Source organism: Jaculus jaculus, chromosome 5 (genome assembly GCF_020740685.1).
Source record: "Jaculus jaculus isolate mJacJac1 chromosome 5, mJacJac1.mat.Y.cur, whole genome shotgun sequence".
NCBI lineage: Eukaryota > Metazoa > Chordata > Mammalia > Rodentia > Dipodidae > Jaculus > Jaculus jaculus.
In genome coordinates, this window is record NC_059106.1 from 169,590,515 (window position 1) to 169,613,160 (window position 22,646).

Consider the following 22,646-nt stretch of genomic DNA (forward strand, 5'->3'; position numbering starts at 1 on the left):
TGGATAGGTTACCTTCAAGTTGCAGCTCTCTCTTCCTTCCTGTCCCCTCTCTTCTGAGTGTGTGCATTCCTCCCTCTGGCTGCCTACCTCCTCTTTTTTTTGTCTCTCTGTCTGAAACCGCTAACTTGTGGCCCTGCTTCAGGTCTAGTCTTTGGAGGGAGCCTTCCCACCCAGGAGACGGTGCCCACAGCTATCTCAGACCCGCCTGCAGACGCATTTCCCGTCCGTGTGCTGGGCTCTGCGTCACCAGTCACTGGGGCCATGTTTAGCCGTCCAACCTGGGTGGTTTCATGGGACAGGTACTGTCTCCTCCAGACCAGCGTGCCCCTCTCTGCGATGTGCAGAACTTGGGTGTCATGGATGTGGTGACCTTGACCTTGCTCACTCATTCTGGAGCTCTTGTCTGGAGTGATAACATCCTTTCGGGGTCACCTAAAACATTTGCCTAACTCAAAACGCCTTTAGCACTAACTTCTGTCCCAGGGCAATTCATTTTGTCCTATGGAGTCATTGCGTCTACATTTGGGTACTTTTCAATGGGCAATCAGACAGTCTACTCTGCTCCATTCCTACGGCCCGTGTTCCTTGAGGGTTTCCATGAGACATCTGAAGCAGGAACACTTGTACATAACGTCCTCATAATAACATGTGACAATGCTAACCGAGCACTTGCATGTGTCACGCGTGATGCTCTGCATTATATGGGCATACGTGACCCCATGAGCAAGGGGGCTTGATGTACTGTGTATTATGGGTAAGAAAATTAGTCAAAGTGAGTACATGAAGCCCTAGAGGCAGCGTTCATGCCTGGGCCTCACTAACGTCTCAGTTACTCTGAAAATCACTATTGCAGACTACTTTTGTCAAGCACACAGCATCCAGTCAAAATTACTGGTGGCGCACGCCTTTAATCCCAGCACTCGGGAGGCAGAGGTAGGAGGGTCGCCGTGAGTTCAAGGCCACCCTGAGACCACATAGTCAATCTCAGGTCAGCCTGGGCTAGAGTGAGACCCTACCTTGAAAAAAAAAAAATCATTGAGATCATGAAAGCCTGAGAACACCAACTCTGTGCTACTTGAACTCTCCGTGATCTGAGCTGGGACTTCTCTGGTGTGATTTATTTCTATTTTTATTTATTTATTTGCAAGCAGAGATAGAGAGAAGATAGCCATAGAAAGAATGGACACACCAGGGCAAACAGCCACTGCAAACAAACTCCAGACACATGTGTTCCTTGTGCATCTGGCTTATGTAGGTCCTGGGGAATCGAACCTGGGTGCTTTGGTTTTTCAGGCAAGTACCTTAACTGCTAAGCCATCCCTCCTGCCCTCTGGTGTGATTTTGTTCTATGAGTTGGTCACTCAGTCAGTATGTTGCATGCCCACACACAGCCACGGGAAGGGAGCATGGTTCGTGGAGGTCTGCTAGGTTGTGTTGACCCATCTTAGGGTCACCAGTTGCCTGGACTTGGCCTGTCCTGAGTGGACAGCCAGTGTGCTCCTTGGGTGGCTGCTACTCTGTTGCTTCCAGCCCTCAGCATTTTTTGAGCATTTGCAATGTGCCCTGTGTACTGAAGTACACAGTGGTGAGCTGTATAGAATTCGCTATAAAGTAGGCAAGAGAGGATTCACAGAGGGCTGAGGAGATGGCTCAAGTGGTTAAGGCACTTGGGCTGTAAAACCAAAGGACCCAGGTCCAATTCCCCAGGACCCATGGAAGCCAGATGTACAAGGTGGCACATGCATCTAGAGTGTGCAATAGCTGAAGGCCCTGGTGCACCCATTCTCTCATTCTCTCTCTTTCTCTCTCTCTCTCTCTCTCTCTCTCTCTCTCTCTCTCTCTCTCTCTTTCTCTATGCCTTCCTCTCTCTCTCTCTCTCTCAATTAAATAAATATTAAAAGAGAAAGAGAGAGAGAGAGAGACTCACAAAGGCAGGAAACTGAGGCTCCTCGGAGCTGAGGCTCATGGGATGACTAGATCTGGGGAAAGAAAAGAGGGGACATTCCAAGGGGAGAAGACAAAGCTTTTTGAAAAGACGTGGTGTCAATTTAGAAAACAAAGGATCCTTTGGTGTGTCTGAAGGACAGAGGCGGAGAGGTGGAGGGTGGCAAATACTGCCTGAGGCAGGAGCAGAGGAGACTTCTCATTTCCTGCTAGGGGAGCATGCCTGCACCATTTCAGACAACGCCCTGGGAGGTCTCTAGGCAGGACAGCCATGCGATCAAGTTGTCTTTGAAAAAATGACTCTGAAAACCATTTGGAGGATTTGGTAGTAAGACAAGCCACCCATAGATGTGTGCGTTTGTGTGTAAGACATGCAGTGTCAGCTCAGCCTGCCTGGTTGGGGTGGAGTCAGGCAGGTCTCTGATTGTCCAGTCTTTAGATGGTTTCACAGCATGGGACCCTTCTTCACCCCATGGGGAATAACTTCAGGCTGTTGCCTCAGCCTCAGCCTCATCTGATCTCCTATGGTTGACGGGGAGTCTGATCTGGTCACACGGGGCCTTGTTGTTCAGTGGTTCTGAGCCGGCTGTCTTGCCGTCCTGCCTGCCCGCGCTGGGCTTGCCTAACTCTGCCAACGTCTTCCTAGCTTGGCCAGCCTCCCTGGAGAGCTCCACCAGAGCTGATCTGGCTTAGTTTATACTCATTTCCTTTTCTTTTTTGTCTGTTGTTTTATTTTGTTTTTCAAGGCAGGGTCTCGCTCTAGCCCAGGCTGACCTGGAATTCACTATGCAGTCTCAGGGTGGCCTTGAACTCACAGTGATCCTCCTACCTCTGCCTCTCGAGTGCTGGGCTTAAAAGCATGCGCCTCCACGCCCTGCTTTCAGCCTTTGTGTGTGTGTGTGTGTGTGTGTATGTGTCTGTACATGTTCATGTGTATGAGTGCCAATATGCGCTTTCCACAGCACACACATGTAGGTCAGAGGACAACTTTCAGGCGTGGGTGCTCACTTTGCACCTCATTTCACGTAGGGTCTGTTGTTCACCATTCGCTTGGCCGTGTTAACTGGCCCATGAGCTCTAGCGAATTCTCCTGTGTTGCCTTCCATCTTGCCATAGGAGGGCTGTGATTACAGATGCCCACCACAGCATCTGTCTACTTCACCTGAGTGCTGGGGCCCTGGGCTCAGATCCTCACACTTAACCACAGGCTTTTCATCCCCTGACTTGTCTCAGCCTCACCCATCGTCATTTCTTTTTGGTTTTCCCAGGTAGGGTCTCACTTGTAGCCCAGGAATTCACTATGTAGTCTTGGGGTGGCCTCAAATTCACAGTGATCATCCTGCCTCTGCCTCCTGAGTGCTGGGATTAAAGGTGTGTCCCACTACGCCCGCTACTATTATCTTTAAATTGTTTGTTTGTTTTGTTTTTTGAGGTAGGGTTTCACTGCGGCTCAGGCTGATCTGGAATTCACTGTGTAGTTTCAGGGCGGCCTTGAGCTCATGGCGATCCTCCTACCTCTGCCTCCCAAGTGCTGGGATTAAAGACGTGCGCCACCACGCCTGGCATGATTACTTCTTACAGCACCCTCTTTTGCCCTGTCAATGCACTTTCAGTTTCTGTGACTTCTGTCTGTGCACTTCTGTACATGGGTACAGGATGTGTTTCTGTATATGTCCCAATACACAGGACACATAGCAAATGCTCTAGAAATGCTGATGAGGAAATAAAGACCAAACTAGCTGTTGTCCATCTGGGCAAGCAGTTGCTATGGGAAACCCAGCAGAAGTTAGCAAGCCCGGGAAAATGGTGCCATCCAGAAGCCTCGTGTAGACAGGACTTAGGGCCACTTTTTCCAGTTTTATACATGAGCCGCACCCTTAAAGCTCTGTTCACTGATGATCCCCAAGAGAGGTTTAAACAGATGGTTACAACTAAAATTATAAAAGGTTATATTAAGGATTAGAGACATAGCTTAGTGGTCAGGAGCTTGCCTAGCCTTCACAAAGATCCTGGGTTTGGTCTACAGTAACCCATACACGCAAAAAAATCATATTAATCTTTTAAACAATGATGTTCTCATTAGAGGGAAAAAAAAAAAACACATTGGAAAGTTTAGTTTTATTAAGTGCTCAGGGTCGTGACAGACTCCTATGATGGGGAATGCCAAGGAGCCCTTATTTGGAAATTGTTCATTTTTAGTGTTGTATTGATTCTGCTGTGTTGTTTGCTTTCAAAGTTTTATCACTTGTTTTCATTCTCTCTAATTATGTTGATAACAAGGGAACTGTTTTACAGTGTGGCTGTGAAGCACGGCAGTGCTACAGAGCCAGCAACCCTATACTGGTTAACCTTCCTATTTCACACCTCGTCATTGCAGTGCGGCAAAGCGCTCCCTGGCCTTTCAAAACAAGAGGACTGCTGTGGGACAGTGGGCACCTCCTGGGGCTTTAACAAGTGCCAAAAATGCCCCAAGAAGCCATGTAAGTAATCCTTTTTCATTCCTTTGCTGCTTAATAAGATGCCTCTGGTCTTTGGATGGCTGTCAACGGGGAGGTAACATTAGACCTTCCAAGAACCCGTCGCTGTGTCCTGTCGAGTTCTAGATACACTGTCATAGCATGCGTTTCTTGAAACCTTGCAGGTCTTAAGTTTTTCACGTTGGTTCTGTTTTTTAAAGACAGTCATTGATTCCCTTTTTCAATTGGATCCCTTAAGGAGAAAAAGTCTTTAAAGGGGTGATAAGCAAAAATAAAAAGGGCTCTGGACCCAGGGAAAGCAATAGTAAGAAATCGTAGATGCTCTGAAGACAGCTAGCAACTGTTTCAAGCCCTATAAAAAGTCAGTGCAGCTGATATTTCCTAGGTTAAATTCCTTAAACGAAAAGGTTATGAATAGTCACAATTTAAGGAGGTAGATTTTATTGTAGCATGGGATTTCATCTTTATGGGGAAAAAAGACGAAAATGAGGAAATGATTGGCTGTTCATTTATAAAGAAATTTATCACTGCTGGGGCTAACACGTCCCCCTTTTTATCTCAGTGTAATTTGTATTCTGTGTCAGTCTGCAGCGACGCAACACCTGCACTGCTGACTAATTTATGTGACTGCTTTGCCTTCTGAATGAAGAGCTCACTAATTTTCAAAAACTATAGTGGCATTTTTATGAATTAATTTTCCAAGGTCCATTAAGAAGAATGTCAGTGAATGAAATGAAATCAGCTTTAGGCATTTAGAGAACCTGTGCATTTGAGAGGTAAGTCTAAGTGAGCGAGGATGATCTGGAACAAGTTATCACGGTAGAGTGGTATATAAGGAAGAGAGGTGACCCAACAGTCCCAAAGTTGCAGGCATTAGTTTGAACAGAAAGGTTTCAAAGGTAACCAAGAATATCAGTTCTTTCAAAACCTACTTAAGACTAGCAAATAAAAACCATCCCAGCTAAAGCAGATGAGAAATTCCTTGTAGCATAAAGAATAGAAACACAATTATAAAAACTCTGTCACTTGGGACTGGAAAGATGGCTCAGCAGTTAAGATACTTGTGCCTCAAGAGCCTAACGACCCAGATTTGATTCCCTGGTACTCACGTAAGCCAGATGCATAACGTGACACATGCATCTGGAGTTTACAGTGGCCAGAGGCCCTCATGTGCCTGTTCTCTCTCTCTCTCTCTCTCTTTGCTTGCAAATAAATAAATAAAATGTAAAAATCTACAGCTAGATGGAGCAAAGGTAGCTGAGAAATACCACTCAATTAGAATAGGAAATTCAAGAAAGCAAGTTATCTCCATCTCTGGTAGGTTTTTTTGCCAGATGGTGAATAAAATAATGTCTTAACATCTTGACATCTATTCTGCTCGTTGCCATCTTAAGTGACTCACCCCCTAGAAGCACACTTGGGGTCATGTTCTTCCTGTGTCATGTTAAAAACTTCCCTTCCCTTGGTCGGTACTGCTCTCTAAATCACATTCCTGTTGGAAGACAGCAGACACTCCTTGGCTTTAAATGCTATGGTTTTGTGTTCCACATTTTTTTAACTCAAAATAGTTTGAACTCTAGTTTTCAACTGGTTTTTATTTAATGTTTGAAGTTTTGTTTAGCCACATGCAGAGACTTTTCATTGTTGATCTTTTTTTTGCTATGAAAACTTAATTTCAAATCTGCGAATGATTTCATTAACTAGCCTGTCATCTATTAGAAATGTGCTTAGTGTGAGCAAGTCACTTGTTATTTACACAGTTGTAGAAGAAAATTAACATAGAGTCCTAGGCAGAGTAAGGTTTTAGAGATCATCTGGCCTGGTCTCTGCCTTAAAGTCGATGACTATTGAATATTCTCTTGGCTTTCTTTGAAGACTTCACAGCTGAGATCCCATAGTCCCCATAGCCAGACTTCACCAGTGTCTTTATTGCTCAGGACAAGACCGGCCTTTGGGCCAAGGGCTGGGTGGGTTGACTCTCATCTGCCTATGTCTCCCCTTTAAGCTGCCCATTCCCTGAAGTAAACTTCTGGGGAGAAGCAGAGCCTTTGTGAAAGAAATATTTAATCATTATTTGGAAGAAAATGTGACCCATCATGATTCAGTTAATATAACGAAGATACACTGGCAGCTGCTTAGGACTACAGCCAGTGCCAGATCCGAAGGGTACTGACATGCAAGCCCAGTGTGAAGCAACGGTGGGTCTGCATCGGCGTTTGCGTCTTATAAGTGAATCCGTAGCTCCGCTGCTGCTCTCCATGGCTTGGGTTACCTCATCTAGCAATGTAGGACCATAAGAATTGAAACATGTAGGAAGAAATGATTCTTTTTTCCCCCCTTACAGCTTACCACGGGTATACTCCCATGATGGAATGCCTACAAGGTTATAAGCGGGTTAACAACACCTTTTGCCAAGGTAAGCTTGACTGCGTTCATTGGTGTGGAATTGTTTTCACACATGGTTTAGAAATGAGCTCTTTTGCCTTGTGTTGTGAGCCCAGCGCTTAAAGGCCGCATCTGTTTTATGTAGGACCTAGAGAAGGGAACCTGGGTCTTTAGGCTTCACAGGCAAGCACCTTGACCACTCCGCCATCTCTCCAGCCCTGAGTTCTTTTTTTAATAGGATAGCAGAGCTACACAAACAGGAAGAAGCTCGGGGCTTGCCTGGTCTCATAGACTCTACATGGTGAGTAAGCTTTAGCCCCAGACAGCCCGTCTCCGTCGTGGCTGCGCAGAGCTGAAGCTGTAGTTCAGTTTTACCAATGCCTGGTTTAGTATCCATATCATCATATTCGGATTTACTTTGTGGGAGATCTGATCAATGCCCCTAATTTCCTTTTATATGTCCAGGACAAAGGTATTATTAGTGACTTGGGTGCATGTGTGCATTGGAACAGAGAAACAGCTTCCCAGAGTGGGATCGAGCCAGGAGCCATGTCAACACAAGAGCACATCTTCTGGCTTGTGGTCTGGTGGGCGTCCTGTATCCCTCAGCATCCTGTGTGTGGAGAGAGGAGTTGAAAATCATGGTACAGACTATAGTTTAACTCCCTATTAAAACAGTCTGAGGGGCTGGAGGTAAGGCTCCGCAGCTAAGGCACTTGCCAGCTACCTGGGTTTGATTTCCTAGTACCCACGTAAAGCCAGATGCACAAAGTAGCACGTGCATCTGGAGTTCATTTACAGCGGCTAGAGGCCCTGCAGAATCCATTATCTCATCTTTTCTCCCTCTCCTCTGTTTTTCTCTATTTGCAAAGAAATAAATATATTTTAATTTTTTTAATTGTTATTATTCATTTGAGAAAGAAGCAGATAAAGAGAAAGAAAGAGAATGGGCACACCAGAGCCCTTAGCCTTTGCAAACGAATTCCAGATGCATGGTCCACCTTGGCATCTGGCTTACATAGGTCCTGGGGAATTGAACCTGGGTCCTTTGGCTTTGCAGGCAAGCACCTTAACCACTAAGCAATCCCTCCAGCCCAATAAATAAATTTTTGAAAAATCGTCTGTGTCAAAGGATTTTTTTTTTTTTTTTGAGGTAGGGTCTCACTATAGCTAAGGCTGACCTGGAATTCACTATGTAGTCACAGGGTGGCCTCAAACTCATGGCAATCCTCCTACCTCTGCCTCCTGCATGCTGGGATTAAAGGCCTGCCCTACCACACCCATCTCAAAAGATTATCTTAATCACTGATAATCTTCTCAAGTAAATTGTAGATTTCATCCAGGCATCTACATAGCTTTGCAGGATACTGGTTGACCTAGAGAATTTTGTTCTGAAATATATACACACAGCACTTGGGAGGCCAAGGTAGGAGGATCTCTGTGAGTTCAAGACCAGCCTGAGACTAAATAGTGAATTCCAGGTCAGCCTGGACTAGAGTGAGACCCTACCTTGAAAAACCAAAAATAAAAAAATAAGGTTTTGTCTTTAAGTATTAGAAGCCTTCATCATATGTGACATAATTGGGGAGAATTAACTGCTCAAGGTGAGGGCACCCATCATACTTTTTCTTTTTCAGAAATAATCTGCAAACTATAGTAACATAGAAATAAGGAGTTAATCCACATTATTTTAGAATCAGTAGAATTTAAGAAACAATTGTATTGTTAGATAAATAAAAGAAAAAGATTAAATTAAATAATTGGATGATTAAATGTATAGCTCAAGTTACTAATTTAATAGGCTTAAATACAAATTGAGGTGAAAACACTTTAGCATATCTTTAGGACACACTACTGGCTATCGAAAGCGGGGTACTGGAAATAACAGCTTTGTACTCCGCACCGTCAGGCAGAATTGGGGTGTTCCCTGCTTATTGCCTTTTGGTTAATGAAGTCAGCCATGTTTTTTAAGGTGACTAGAAATGTGTGTTTAACCTGGAGAAGTACAGACCGCAGAGAAGTGCCATGACCACCTTGAAATGTTTGTGACCTTGGCTTTGTATTATGCTAGCCTATCAAACAAGACTTGTCATGAATTGTTTCAACAACCAAAATTGATGAGATGGGTTCTGAAGGGATCAGTTACACCTGCCAGAAATTGTTTGCTGAGGTCTAGCGTCCCCCAGTCCTGTAGGGAAGTGTGTGTGAGCTTCCTGCCCACGGCGAGGACCCACCAGATACCTCGTGCTAGGCCGGGGATGCTGCAGGGCGTTCCTGTCCTGTGGAGTCGTGTGTAGCGCAGAGGATCGTGTGGGTGCCCTCCAGTCCTAAGATGCTGTCGTTTCACTCTGTCCCTGGGACAGAGGCCGAGTATAAGAAGAAGGGAATGACATCTAGACTGCCATTCTGGTTTTGGGTCCTGGAGCACCCTGTGTGCATTGGTGTGTCTGTTTGCTCCACAAGTATCCAGAGCTGTGGGGCCTCCTTCCTAAGCCTTCACTGTTCTGCGCCTGCTCAGATGACCACCACACGTTCTCGCCGGTGTTGGGTGCTGCTGACTTCTATGCATGTTGCTTGTGTTCTTTTTTTATAATTTTTTTTGTTTATTTTTATTTATTTATTTGAAAGTGACAGACAGAGAGAGGAAGAGGCAGAGAGAGAGAAGAGAGAGAATGAGTGTACCAGGGTCTCCAGCCACTGCAAATGAGCTCCAAACACCTGTGCCCCCTTGTGCATCTGGCTAACGTGGGTCCTGGGGAATCGAGCCTCGAACCAGGGTCCTTAGGCTTCACAGGGAAGCGCTTAACCGCTAAGCCATCTCTCCAGCCCCATGTGTTCTTTTGTAGGGTGGCTTCTTGTTTGCTGCTTGTCACCAATGTAGACTGTGGAAGGCAGAAACGTGCCCTGTCACAAAATGCTTTGTGGTGGAGCTGGAGAAATGGCTTAGTGGTTAAGGTGCTTGCCTGGAAAGACTAAGGACCCACATTTGACTCCCCAGATCCCACGTAAGCCAGACACACAAGGTGACACATGCACAAGGTGACACATGTGTACAAGGTGGCACACACATCTGGAATCTGATTGCAGTGGCTGGAGGCACTGGCATGCCAGTTCTCTGTCTCTCTGTCTCTCTCTCTCTCTCTCTCTCTCTTTCTCTTCCATAAAATAAATAAATAAAAGTTTTAAGCAAGCGCTTTATGGTGGTGCTTCTTCAATACCTATTTGGAAGAATTCACTGGATAGAACATTTGAACCAGAAGTTTCTTTTGTAAAAAAAAAAATGTAATTGTGAATTAAATTCTTACCATAGCTATAACATTATTCACATTTTCCATGACCTTTTTATGTTGATTCTGAATTTTTTTTAAATTAGCAAGTGGTTATTTCATCTAAAATTTTAAATTTGTTCCTATGATGTTTTCTCTACTGTTCCCTTGTTTTCTAATGCCGCGAGTTGGGAAAGTAGCTCCCTCCTTTCAATGATGGTGACCTTTGGCGCCATGTCCTGTTCATCCACCAGCCTCACCAGCAGTGTAGCTGTTTTTAAACAAAAAAAAATTATGACATTTTCAAATGCAACTTGTTTTTGTTGCTTCTCATCCTTCCTACTACTCTTTTCACCTTTTTCTCTCCTCCCTACTTTTCTTCTTCCTTCTAGTTACATGCCACAGGTCGAGTCCCCTTTACCCATCCCTCTCCCTCTTCCAGCTCATCTCTGTTTTCATTTTTGGTTACAGTTCTGTGTTTGTAGTTTTACCCACGTCTGTTCCCATAAATACATTCTTGCAGATATTACAAGCTAACAACTATGCACTGGAAAGACCATTTGATTTGGCCTGTCTGAGTTTGACTCATTTTGCTTAACATGATTCTTTCCAGATCCATCCATTTTCCTGCATATTTCATGATTTCATTTTTACAGACTGCTGAATAAAATTCCATTTGTACATGGGCCACATTTTTGTTATCTATTCATCTGTGGCTGGGCATTCTAGGCTACTTTCAGTTTCTAAGCTATTGTTAGAGCAGCAATAAATGTGCATGGGCAAATGTCTTTGCAGTAGTGGGTGGCATCTTTGGGATACATGCCCAGGAGTGATGTGACTGCGCCACAGAGGAGGTCTATTTCTAACCCCTTGAGAACGCTCCGTGCTGATGTCCATAATGGCTGTACAGGTTTGCACTCCCACCAACGGCTGATGAGAGTTGCTCTTTCCCAGCGTCCTCACCAGTATTTGTTCTCTGTTTCCTTGATGCTAACCATTCTGAAGCAGTGTAGCATTTTACCAATTTTTTTTTCAAGAAACCCATTTTTATCTGTGTTGAAAACATTTGTTATCTATCTTATCACTTTGTTTCCTTTTCATTTATTTACTTATTTATGAGGGAGAGAGAGAGAAAGAGGTAGATAGGAAGAGAATGGGCACACCAGGGCCTCTAGCTACTGCAAATGAACTCCAGAAGCATGCACCACCATATGAATCTAGCTTTATGTGGGTTCTAGGGAATTGAACCTGGGTCCTTTGACTTTGCAGGCAAACGCCTTAACCACTAAACCATCCCTCCAGCCCTGCTTTATCTTTTTGTTCAGTTTCCTGCTGCGTGCTGATTTCCTCAGCTGCACGCTTCGTGACTGATGCCAGCCTTCCTTCCTTCCTTTCCCATGGTTTCCCCAGGGGGGTTATGATTGTAACTACAGCACTCAGGTCTCTGTTGTATTCTTAGTATTTTGGTATTCAAAGCATTCAGATATCTTCTTTTTCAGCCCATTATTTATTTAGAAACATAATTTGTGAAATTTTTATTAGCCGTTGAGAGAGAGACCATTAAAATGTTCTGCTGTGATATTTTTTGATTGAGATTTTGCTCTTTCCATATCTGGGGAGTTTGAACATGTGCCTCTTCATTTGCAGCAGGTTTCTGGTAGACAACATATCCCTCGGCCTTAAGTCTTCATGCATTCTGATATTAGTGGTTCAGTATTGGATTGTTTATTGCATTGTTAAAACCTAACCTAAGTATTGCTATAGTAGAACTTAGCTCCACCTGAGATTCTTGTCTCATTGGAATTTTTTGTTTGTTTGTTTGTTCATCCTTCTGTTTCCCTTTCCTTGCCTTCTTTTGGATTATTTGAATTTTCATTTTTAATTTGCCTGTTGGCTTTGACCCTCTTTCTGTATTACTCTTTAAGTGATTACTCTAGGGTAAGACACACCTCCAGCTTTTCACAGCTTGCTTGGAGTTAAGACAAAACCACTTCGTAAAACATAGAGACCTTGCTTCCAAACAGTCCTTCTTCATGGCCTGGGACTCAGCGCACACCAACCCTGAGTGATCACCACCCAGAGGTCCTCAGCTCTGGGCTTATTTAGTTCTGAAATTGTTTCTTTACATTGTGTCTAAAATTGTCACTTACATCCTTATTGTCCTGATAAACTATGACTGCCTCCAAGTTAAGAACCCACTATTACTATTTGTGAACTCAGAGCCCAAAACTCTTAAACAATTTTTTTATTGATTTATGTATTTATTGGAGAGAGAGAAGAAAAAAATGGGCACGCTAGGGCCTCCAGCCACTGCACACAAGCTCCAGACGCGTGCACCACCTTGTGCATCTGGCTTACATGGGTCCTGGGGAATCAAACGGAGGTCCTTTGGCTTTGCAGGCAAGTACCTTAACTGCTAAGCCATCTCTCCAGCCCCCCAAAAGCTAATATTTATATGAAAGAGGAAAGGGTTTATTGGATATTGATGGGGTTCATTATGGATGCATTTCAACTAGTCAAGGACTGATGACTTACAAATAAAACTAAGATATTTTTAGTGATTTATAATAAACTCTAGATCTAAACACATTACCCATAAACTTACAAAGTGATCAACAAATAAGTAATTTTCTTAGTAAATTCAATAGTTTTATTCAATTAAGTGTATTATATGGTAGACATTTCTCCAGCCAAACACGCCGGTTCAGTGGTGTTTGTAGTCCTTGAAGTGTCTTTGTGAAGGAGGCACTATCCTGTCCATTTTGCAAACGGGAAACAGAGCCCTTCAGAGGTTAAGAGAGTTGTGCAGCTCATGGCTGGTAAGGGTGAGACATAGCCTCCCATGCGGATGGACAGAGGCTCTAACTGAAGCTGTCACATGCATTGTCCCACAAAGGGAAAAGGAGGTAACATGTATTGCTCACTTCTTACATGCTTGCTTGTGTATTGTATGCTTCTTTCATTGTTCAGAAGGTCCTGTGAAATCTGGGCATTATTAATTTTAGCTAGAGACCAAGACACAGAAAGAGTGAACAACATTCCCCCAGTCAGCAGATTAATGAATAACAAATCTGCAAAGCAGGCTGTATTCGTTAGCCACCGCGTGTGCAGCAGCCACGGTCACGTCTGTCAAGCTTTCGCCGTTAGAGCTGAAGGCAACGTGGTCTGTTCTGAGAACCAGGAGGAGTCAAAGCAATTAACTGGGTCTTGTGGCGTTAAAATGAGATCATCCACAATACCCCTTAGTCTAGCTGATCCAATGTTCAGATTACAAACACACAGTCATGTTCCATACGCGTGGAGTATGCGTATACCTGAGTGGGCCGTGGTGTCGCGTATCCGCCGTGACAGCGCCTGAGAGGTGGAGGCAGGAGTGTCATGATGAGCTCCATCAGCCTGAGCTAGACAGACCCTGCCAAATAAAGACAATTTTTACAGAGGAAAAGTAAATAGAGGTGAAAATGTACAGGCAATTACTCACTGCTTCCTGTTTTACTTGGTAAAAGAAAAAGAGTGGTGAATTCTTCGAGATACGCCTGAGTGTTCCGTATGCTGCCCTGTTGGGATGGCCCAGTACCCTTTAGCAACTTAGGTTCATGCTGGGCGCATCTGATGGTTCTGCCTTGGTCGATTCCACTGATGGTTGGTTAGTAACACCAAATCCTGGCTTACACTGCTCTCAGGAGGATATCTACAAAGCAGTGTGATACTTTTTGGCAAAGCTTTTGGAGTGAACTATCACAGAAAATTGTATTTCATGGTGCCTTGCGAAGGCATTGCTAAATTACACTACAGAGAAGTTTGACTCATAAAACAACATGATTTCATTCAGCATAATCTATTAAAATTGTTATTGAGAGAGGGGTTTAATTTCACTCCCTTTGTGATATTATTGGTTGGCAAAATGAAAGAGAACTTTCTCGCATTACATAAGTACCCAGAGCCTTGAAGCTTTTTGATTTTGTCCTCCCTAACAGAAATTCAAAAGGAACCCATTAAGCATCTAATTACGCGTGCATTCCACATTGTTCGTACAGTCCTCTCAGCTTACAAAGCTCATTTACAATTAAAGTGATTAATAACTAGGATTACATTATTTCCTTCAACAGAGTGAACTAATGTCCTGAAGCAACTTTTGCTAATGTGCACCCCGTAACAAAGAACCAACTGTGCACAAGTTAATTTGAGGAGCTTTCAAGTAATTTCCCTTAAAGTTGAGGGGTTTTTTTCCCCTCTCCTCTAGTGGTTCAGCAATTATCTTTTCAAAAGAATGATTTATTGCACATATACACATGGAGCTCTAAATCCTGCCTCTTAGCTCTCAACATTATAAAATTGTTATAATTTGTTTCATTTATTATAACAGACATTCAGTTATATGTCCTGGGTGGATCTGTTATTTGATTAGTATGCTAACAATTTTTTGGGGGGGTAGAACTGGAGTTAAATGAAATAGTGCTTTCTGGAAATGGTAGTGAGAATGCTTACTCTCCAACTGCTTTATTTGAAGCACTTGGTTATTTTGGGTTGTTTCCCCTCCCCGTTGCTTTAACATGAGATAAGCGGGCTTGAGTTAGATGTGGAGCAGAGGATCAGCTCAGTCGGTAGAGTGCTTGCCTAGCACTCATGCAACCCTGGGTCTGATCCCCAGCACCACGTGAAACGGGATGTGGTGTCACGTGCTTGTCACCATGGACGTTCAAGGCTATCCTTGGCTACATAGAAAGTTGGAGGACAGATTGAGCTACATGAGATGAGACTGTGTCTCAAGAAAAAAAAAAAAAGTTAAATTTATATCCAAGTTTTAAAATTTTGTCTCTGAAAATACATAGGGATCAGTCTAGTAAAATAACACATACAAATATCTATTGGCATCCAAAGATCTCTTAGCAGCCCCTTGACTTTACAGTTACAAAAATCAGCAGTGTTTTCTACATTATAAGCACATGTCTAGATGCCGTGGATAGTTCTAAAATGTATGACCATAAGATACTTCAACTTTTATGTTGATGGTGTGCACATTAATTTTTCATGGGTAAGCTTGAATACTTTTTCAGTGACTCGCTATTCCACAAACATTACTTGGTGGGCATTCCTGAGCTACAGACTGAAGAGAGTGATGAGCAATTAGAATCACATTGTTCCCTGAATCAGCAGGATATCACTGTCCCAACTAGCTGAATGACACTTCTCTCCCCAGGAGCCTTAGAAAGGAAGCCAGAGGGGCTGTTCACATACCTCTATTCTTTTTGGCATCATTTTCTTACACTGGCTACTCCACGTAATAGTTTACAAAAGGGATATATTGAGGACAGCATCATTCATTACCACAACTTTCACTGAAGGGTTCCTTTTAGGGACAATGCTCTAAAAGAACCTCTTAAACCAAATTTTATTTGGATGTTAGAAAAGAGAGTGTACTTTTTTTTTTTTTTTTTTTGCTGGGAGACTACGGTTAAATGTGACTCACCAGGTGATGACATGAGATATGAAGCAGTTACATGTAAAAACATTTTATGAGAGGCTGGAGAGATGGCTCAGAGGTTGAAGCGCTTGCCTGCAAGGCCAAACGATCCAGTTTCGATTCCCTAGTACCCACATAGAGCCAGATGCACAAAGTAGTGCATGCATCTGGAGTTAATTTGCAGTGGCTAGAAGCCCTGATACACGTACCCACTCTCTGTCTCTCTTCTCCACACCCCTCTGCTTGCATATACTTTAAAAAAAAATTATGAGGGCTAGAGAGATGGCTTAGTAGTTAAGGCGCATGCCTACAAAGCCTAAGGGCTCTGATTCAATTCTCCAGGTCCCACCTAAGCCAGATGCATATGGTGGCACGTGTGTCAGGAGTTCCTTTGCGGTGGCTGGAGGCCCTGGCTCACCCATTCTCACTCTCTCCTCTCTCTCCCCTCTCTCTGTCTCAAATAAATAAAAATAAATTTTTTAAAAATCTTTAAAAAAAAACTCAAAATAAAATATTATGAGATTATAACCCATGTATAGGATAGAGCTCAAATATAAAGGGGCAGCTGTAAGATTATCTAGCTCAGTGCATCATCACAAAGGGAACAAGACTGAGTAGTTATTTCTCAGGCCCCAAAGCAGGATGTTTTCTCTCCCCCAGAATTTGTCCTTTTTCTCTTCCTACTCTTCCTCTGTTTTCCTGAAGTATCCAGTACCCTAACTCGTAAAGCTCTAGATGAGTGTTACCTCTTTAGGAATTTTCAAATCCAGTAGGTTTTTTCCTTCTTCCTTTTTTGAGACATGGTCTCCCTAGTCTGGGTTGGCCTCAAAGTCATTATTATGGAGCCCAGGGCCATCCTGTGCCTCTTGAGAGCTGGTATTATGCGCATGCACCACTACATATGACGTACTACGAGTTCCCGAGTATCCCACAATGGCCTGGACCAGTACAATTTTGTTGTCAGAATTCTGACTGTTGGAGTGATAATGCTCATTGACGGTTTTAATTCAGAACCTCTCATTGCTTCTTTCCCCTCCAGCATGCTCCTCATTGACTTCTCTGTTTGTTGCAGCTTTGCTCCAGAGCTTTAGCTAGTAAGTTCCCTTCAGTTCCATTATCATAAGGGACTTGCGTTTCTTTCTAGAATTAGATGAGAACCATACATAGGAAAGTAATGTGACTCCAAGAGTGAAACTTGGAATGCTCTGGTCTTGCTATGTCTTTGGAAATAATGGTAAAGAACAGGCATGATCTCAGTATAGGGTCACCCACACTTGATATTTTAGTTTTAGCTTTAAAACATTTAATACTGTTTTTGTTTTATCTACCAGTATATCACAAGGTACTACAGGATAATCTGGGAAATTGTAAAGAAGTCAACATGTTGTTACATCATGTTTCAGTGGTCCATGACCCAGAGGGAACAGATGGACATTGTCTGGACTGGAAGATGCTCTTTGACGATTCTGAGAGCACCCTCACAGAACTGCACTTTTTTTAAAGTTTTATTTTTATTTACTTATTAGAGACAGAGAGATGGGTGGTGGAGAGAGAGAATGGGCGCACCAGGGCCTCTAGCCACTGCAAACGAACTCCAGACACTTCCGCCACCATGTGTATATGGCTTATGTGAGACCTGGAGAATCGAACCTGGGTCCTTAGGCTTTGCAGGCAAATGCCTTAACCGCTAAGCCATCTCTCCAGCCTGGAAGTGCTGCTTTTAATTTCAACTCTAAAAGTATTTTCAGTAAGAATTTAAATGGCTGTTTATTTGTGCCTGAACACTGTATTTCAGCTTGTGCAAAACATTTTGAGACTCTTTTTTAGGCATTTAAATTTTTAAAATTTATTTACAAGCAGCAGGGAGAGAGAAAGAGAGAGAGATTTTCAAATCGTTTATCTGTCATGTCCTCCTATGCTTGTAACCCTGGGTTTGGATTCAAAAAGGAAATGTCTGTTTATTTTATTCACATTTCTTCAGGAAAGACAGCGGTGGAGTGAGTGAGTTATTAGCACATTGTGTTTCCCAATAGCTCTTTGACCCTAATCTCTGGAGCTCGAAAATCAATGGGAAAGTTGCTTGTTTTCTGTGAGTAAGGAGGAGAGCCTACGATAGATTCATGCGACTGTGAACATTTCAAGGAGAAATAAAATGCAGTGTCTGTAAAGGCCAGCGGGGCAGGCGTGTGTTATTAGCAGCATTTCCAGCACCGAGGCTGAAATGGGAGCAGATAAAACCACATCTTTGTGACCCATTTAGTTTTCAAGGCCACCGAGAGACAGCAGCATTTCACAAAATGTACATCAAGGGCCCCTAGTTCAGAGGGATGTTAATAGGCTGTGAGTGAAGAAGGGTTCCATAGACAGATGTATAGAAAACGGAGTTAAATAGGACAGAAAAATGAGGGTCCTTGCCAAAGGTCTTCTTGAGTCTTTAATGAGCTATATATAATATAGACTATTTAGTTTCCCTGAACATAGTTGGCCACAAGACCCTCTTCTTTGTCCAAGGCTGCACAGAGCTTGTGTTTTATATACCGTATCATGAGGCTGTAGGAGATTAGGTTGTCAAATAACTTTTATTTATCTCCTAAAATAATTCTGAGAGAATTACACGTTGTCTAAGCTAGCACCTGCATTTTAAGTCAATCAAATGGATGCATCAGACTTACTTATAGTAGATCTGAGCTTTAAACATATCTTCATTGGGAGTCAGGGGCTGAGGAATTGAGTCAGTGAAAAGTCACGAGCAATGTCAGCCGTCTACCCGCGGGGCAGGGTCCAGCCTCACAACAAAACACGTCAGACTCACCTAGCACCTCTCCCTGCATCAGGATAACGCTTCCGGGAATCCTAGAACGAGGCTGGATGTGCGAGAGGCTGCTTTAATTGGTACACAGTAGGCTGTGCTGAGAAAGGGGAACGCTAGAAAGGAAAGATTTGCAGGTGGATTTCTCAGAGGTTACTTGAAAGGGAAGCATTCAAACTGACCCCCTTGAAAGAATCCAGGCCTACCCTATGAATATCTTCACGCTTCTTGGGGGTTCACATACAGTATAGATCTGCCCTTTTAGAAGTTTAAAAAAAAATCCCCTTGTCACCTTGGAGAGCACCCTTCTGTATCTGAAACCTTGAAGTGAGCCTTCTTAAGCAGCTAAATTGTGTGGCTGGGACAAAGCACGTATCGCAAGAGGTATTGGGGGTGGAGCATGGGAGCTTGCTCAGTTGGTAAAACTATTTGCTGTGCCACCCTGAGGACCTGAGTCCAGATCCCCGCTACCCATGGAAAATGTAGGGTATGTTGGTGGGCACCTGCAGTTCCCATACTGGGGAGGTGGATCCCTCACAGTCACTGGGTAGCTTTTCTAGTCATCAGTGAGCTCCAGGTTCAGTGACGGACCCTGCCTCAAAAGAAACCAAATAAATAAAAAATAATTAAGTGGTGTAGAGCAACTGAGGAAGAAACCTAATGTCTACCTCTGCCCCCCATGGATGTGCACACACGTGCTCACACACACACACAAACATGCACACATACACATGCAAAGGGTGTGTTTTATTTCTGTTTTCAAGTGGAAATCCTGCGGCTAATGGAATTCTATGATGGAATTTCTATCCATCAGCCAAGCCGAGCACACACGGCTGAATCTCCAGCAAACCTCGTATTTCCCCTACTACAAAGCTCATGTACTGTTCTCACCTTGTGCCTAAGTCCTGCTAGTGACCAGACATGCCTCATTTCCTGTATAAACTTGCGTCACTGAAAAAGCAGTAAATTATTGCTCACTTTGTTAAACACACATAACTTTCCTGCCGGAGAATAGGTGTATAAAAGTATATATATTTCCCATAAGTGCACTTAGACTATTCATAACATGCCGTGCATTAAATGTCATCCTTTATTTATTCCTCGGCATTTTCAACCATGGCAACTGGTAGGTTGTTTTGCAAGTCAAAGAATATTTAAACTACAAGTAATTCTGAGAATTCTCCACTTCAGCTCCTTTATATTACAGAGAGGAAACTGAGGAAAATCAAGAGAATTGGAGTGAATTGTTCCAGGTAACAAAATTTCCTAACTTGCTTGGACCAAACGCTGAGAGTTAGTGGAATATTTCTCCCATTATATTCTCCATCCCTTAATCCTTTTTAAAAATATGATGTTGAGCAAATTATCTCTGTAAGGGCTGTAATGGCTTAGCAGTTAAGGCACTTGCCTGTGAAGCCTAAGAACCTAGAGTCCATTCCCCGGTGCCCATGTAATCCAAATGCACAAGATGGTGCATGTATTTTGAGTTCTTTTGCAGTAGCTGGAGGCCCTGGTGCGTCCGTTCTCTCTGTCTCTCTACCTGCCTCTCTCTCTTTCTCTATTAAATAAATAAATAAATAAATAAATAAATAAATAAATATTTTTAAAATGATTATCTCCATAAGGTAAGAGTGAGCATTTGGTGTGTTGATAACCACACAGAGTTATTTCCAGGCTCTGGCGGCATGGTTATGGCACACAGACGTTAAAGAGGAGAGGGTACTGATGACCACCTCACTCTCTGGGACTGAAACCCTTAGGCTGTGGTTTATAAGTCTCTTCATAGAGAAGCTCTTGTTAAATGTTTTTCCTGACTTCTGCTTATCTGGTTAATAGAAGGCCAGCCAACACCCTTTTATCCCCACTCAGTGCTGGGCATCAAACATGCTTGGTATTTCCCATGCTTGGCAGTCACTCTGCCACTAAGTTACCCTTAGAAAACCATCCATCTCACTTCTATTGAATCAGGTTGGACCATAAGGTATGACCAACACTGGACCATTTTAGATCTTATTTATTTTTTATTTATTTGAGAGAGAGAATGAGGCAGAAGGAGAGAGAGAAAAAAAAAATGGGTGTGCCAGGGCCTCCAGCCACTGTGAATGAACTCCAGATGCATGCGTCACCTTGTGCATCTGCCTTACGTGGGTCCTGGGGAATCAACCCGAGGTTCTTTGGCTTTGCAGGCAAGCCCCTTAACCGCTAAGCCATCTCTCCAGCCCCGTTTTAGATATCTTTTTTTAAAGAAGAATTTGAGCTTAACATGTGGCTGAGGGATGTGGTAGGCGCCACAGGCAGAATCCCTTGTGCTCTCAGCTGGGGGAGGGGTGTGGGTGTAAATCTCCTTGAGGCTCACTGCGCTCCCACCAGGTCTGCTCACTTCCCAGGAGCCCGTAGTTGAGTGAGCCTCTGCTGCTGCTGCTTCCGTACACCAGCCAGCCTTCGCACAGCAGCAGGGCTGGACGCAGGAAGCAAGGAGGGTCTGGAGGCAGCAAGTGCAGGGTGGCTGTGGAGCAGAACTCCTTCAGCCTCCAGTTCAGCCTTGAGTTTTTAACCTGGTGAGCGCTGTGGGAGGTTGTGGCCACATCATTCATCCAAGGACAGAATTCCATAGTCTCCCCAGACACCGGTGGTTTCAGAGGGAGTGCAATGCATAACCCAATTATTTGTTTTGTAAACTAAGGACTAAGTACCTTAGATTTAATAAGACTACATTAAGGGACCTGCAATTTATGAATCTTCTGTTTGACGACTATCAGTTACTTATGAAGTTAGAAATTTCATAATCAAGTTAGAAAATTTTCTTTGTGAGTGTGGTGCTAGGAGAAGCTTTTCTTAAACAAGGAAAATAGCCTTGGGAATTGAAGGCTGACTTGAATTATAAATTACAATTTGTTGACCGCATTTCATGATTGTTAAACTTTGGCCTAATATCATCTATGCTTAGAGTAATCCTTAAGCTTCTCATATACAGATGCAATATATCCAACTTAGCCAATGTTTTTTCCTTAATCTGTTTGTAGATCTCCAGTTCCTTTCAGATTATTTAGAAATCTCTTAAAGAATTTGACTTCTTCAGAAAGTCTTTTCAATATTTGTTCATGTTTCTTATTAATTTTTAATACTCTAAAAGAAAAATTGTGAAGATAGGCTTTTTGCTTTTTATTTTCTTTTAACACAGAAGATATAGATTATCCACCCTGAGCCTCTCAGGACAAAACGGTGTGGAAGGAAGTAGTAACAAAAACAATAAGAGACACATGTGTGTGGGTGGCATACACACACATACACACACACACACACACACACACACACACACACACACACACGTAATTTTAGGTATAGAAGTTTACTTATGGCTAGTAGCAATTCATGAATAGAATAATTTCTAAAGTTTAATTTGTAAGCTGTTGAGTTAAGTAAAACGAACCCTTTAAGTCTTAGTGGCCAGCTCCTGCCTCCTCCTCATCTTTTTCCTCACACAACCTTGCTACAGAATTATCCCTTTTAAGCTGGGTGTGGTGGCGCACACCTTTAATCCCAGCACTGTGGAGGCTGAGGTAGGAGGATCTCTGTGAGTTCAAGGCTATCTTGAGACTACATCATGAATTCCAGGTCAGCTCTGAGCTAGAGCGAAACCCTACCTCGAGGAGAAAAAAAAAAAAAAAAGGCAGAATTATCCCTTTTGCATTTACAAACTCACATATTTTACCATGTTTGAAATTCTTAGTGAGGACTTTGTTGGCATTTTAGGCAGAACAATTCTTTGTCAAGGGGATTTCATTCACACTTTCAGAATGTTTGGCATTCCTTGTGTCCATCCTCCCTTAGTTCCCCTCTAGGCAAAAAGTTCGCCCTGGTGAATCACAGCTAGTCCTCCCTGAGTGTTGCCAGGGCAACAGCAGTGCTGGCTGTGATGTAATCCCAGCACTTGAGGCTGAGGCAGGAAGACTGTCATGCATTCCAGGCTAGCCTGGGCTACAGAAAGAGACCCTGTCTCAAAACAACAATAAAAGCAGAAGAGAGCATTTTTATTAACCGATGGCATTCCTATAGTGTTTACCTCTTAGAAGAGAAAGATTTTTACTTCTGAAATCGCTAATAAATGTCTTCAAGAGCAACACTGCCACCCCTCCTCGGAGAGGTGTCAATTAACCCGAGTGGGAGAACACTGCACTCACCCCGCTCCTCCCCGGCCCGCGCCTGTCCCCACACAACTCTTCCACCCCAGCGTCCTCCCTGCTACTCCTCCCACAACACGGTCTCCTCCCCAGAGCCTGTCAGGAGCCCTTTCTGGCTTC

General features: G+C 43.3%; 1 protein-coding gene across 8 annotated transcripts in view; it reads left to right on the forward strand.

Annotated features, from left to right (window-relative positions):
• The window catches only part of Ltbp1 (latent transforming growth factor beta binding protein 1), a 423,409-nt gene that overhangs the window by 257,617 nt on the left and 143,146 nt on the right, over positions 1–22,646 (forward strand). For all 8 annotated transcript variants that reach the window (XM_045150784.1, XM_045150787.1, XM_045150789.1 and 5 more), the window contains 2 exons: positions 4,322–4,424; positions 6,766–6,837. In XM_045150784.1, coding sequence (XP_045006719.1) covers positions 4,322–4,424; positions 6,766–6,837 — 175 coding nt within the window. The remainder of the gene's footprint in view (positions 1–4,321; positions 4,425–6,765; positions 6,838–22,646) is intronic.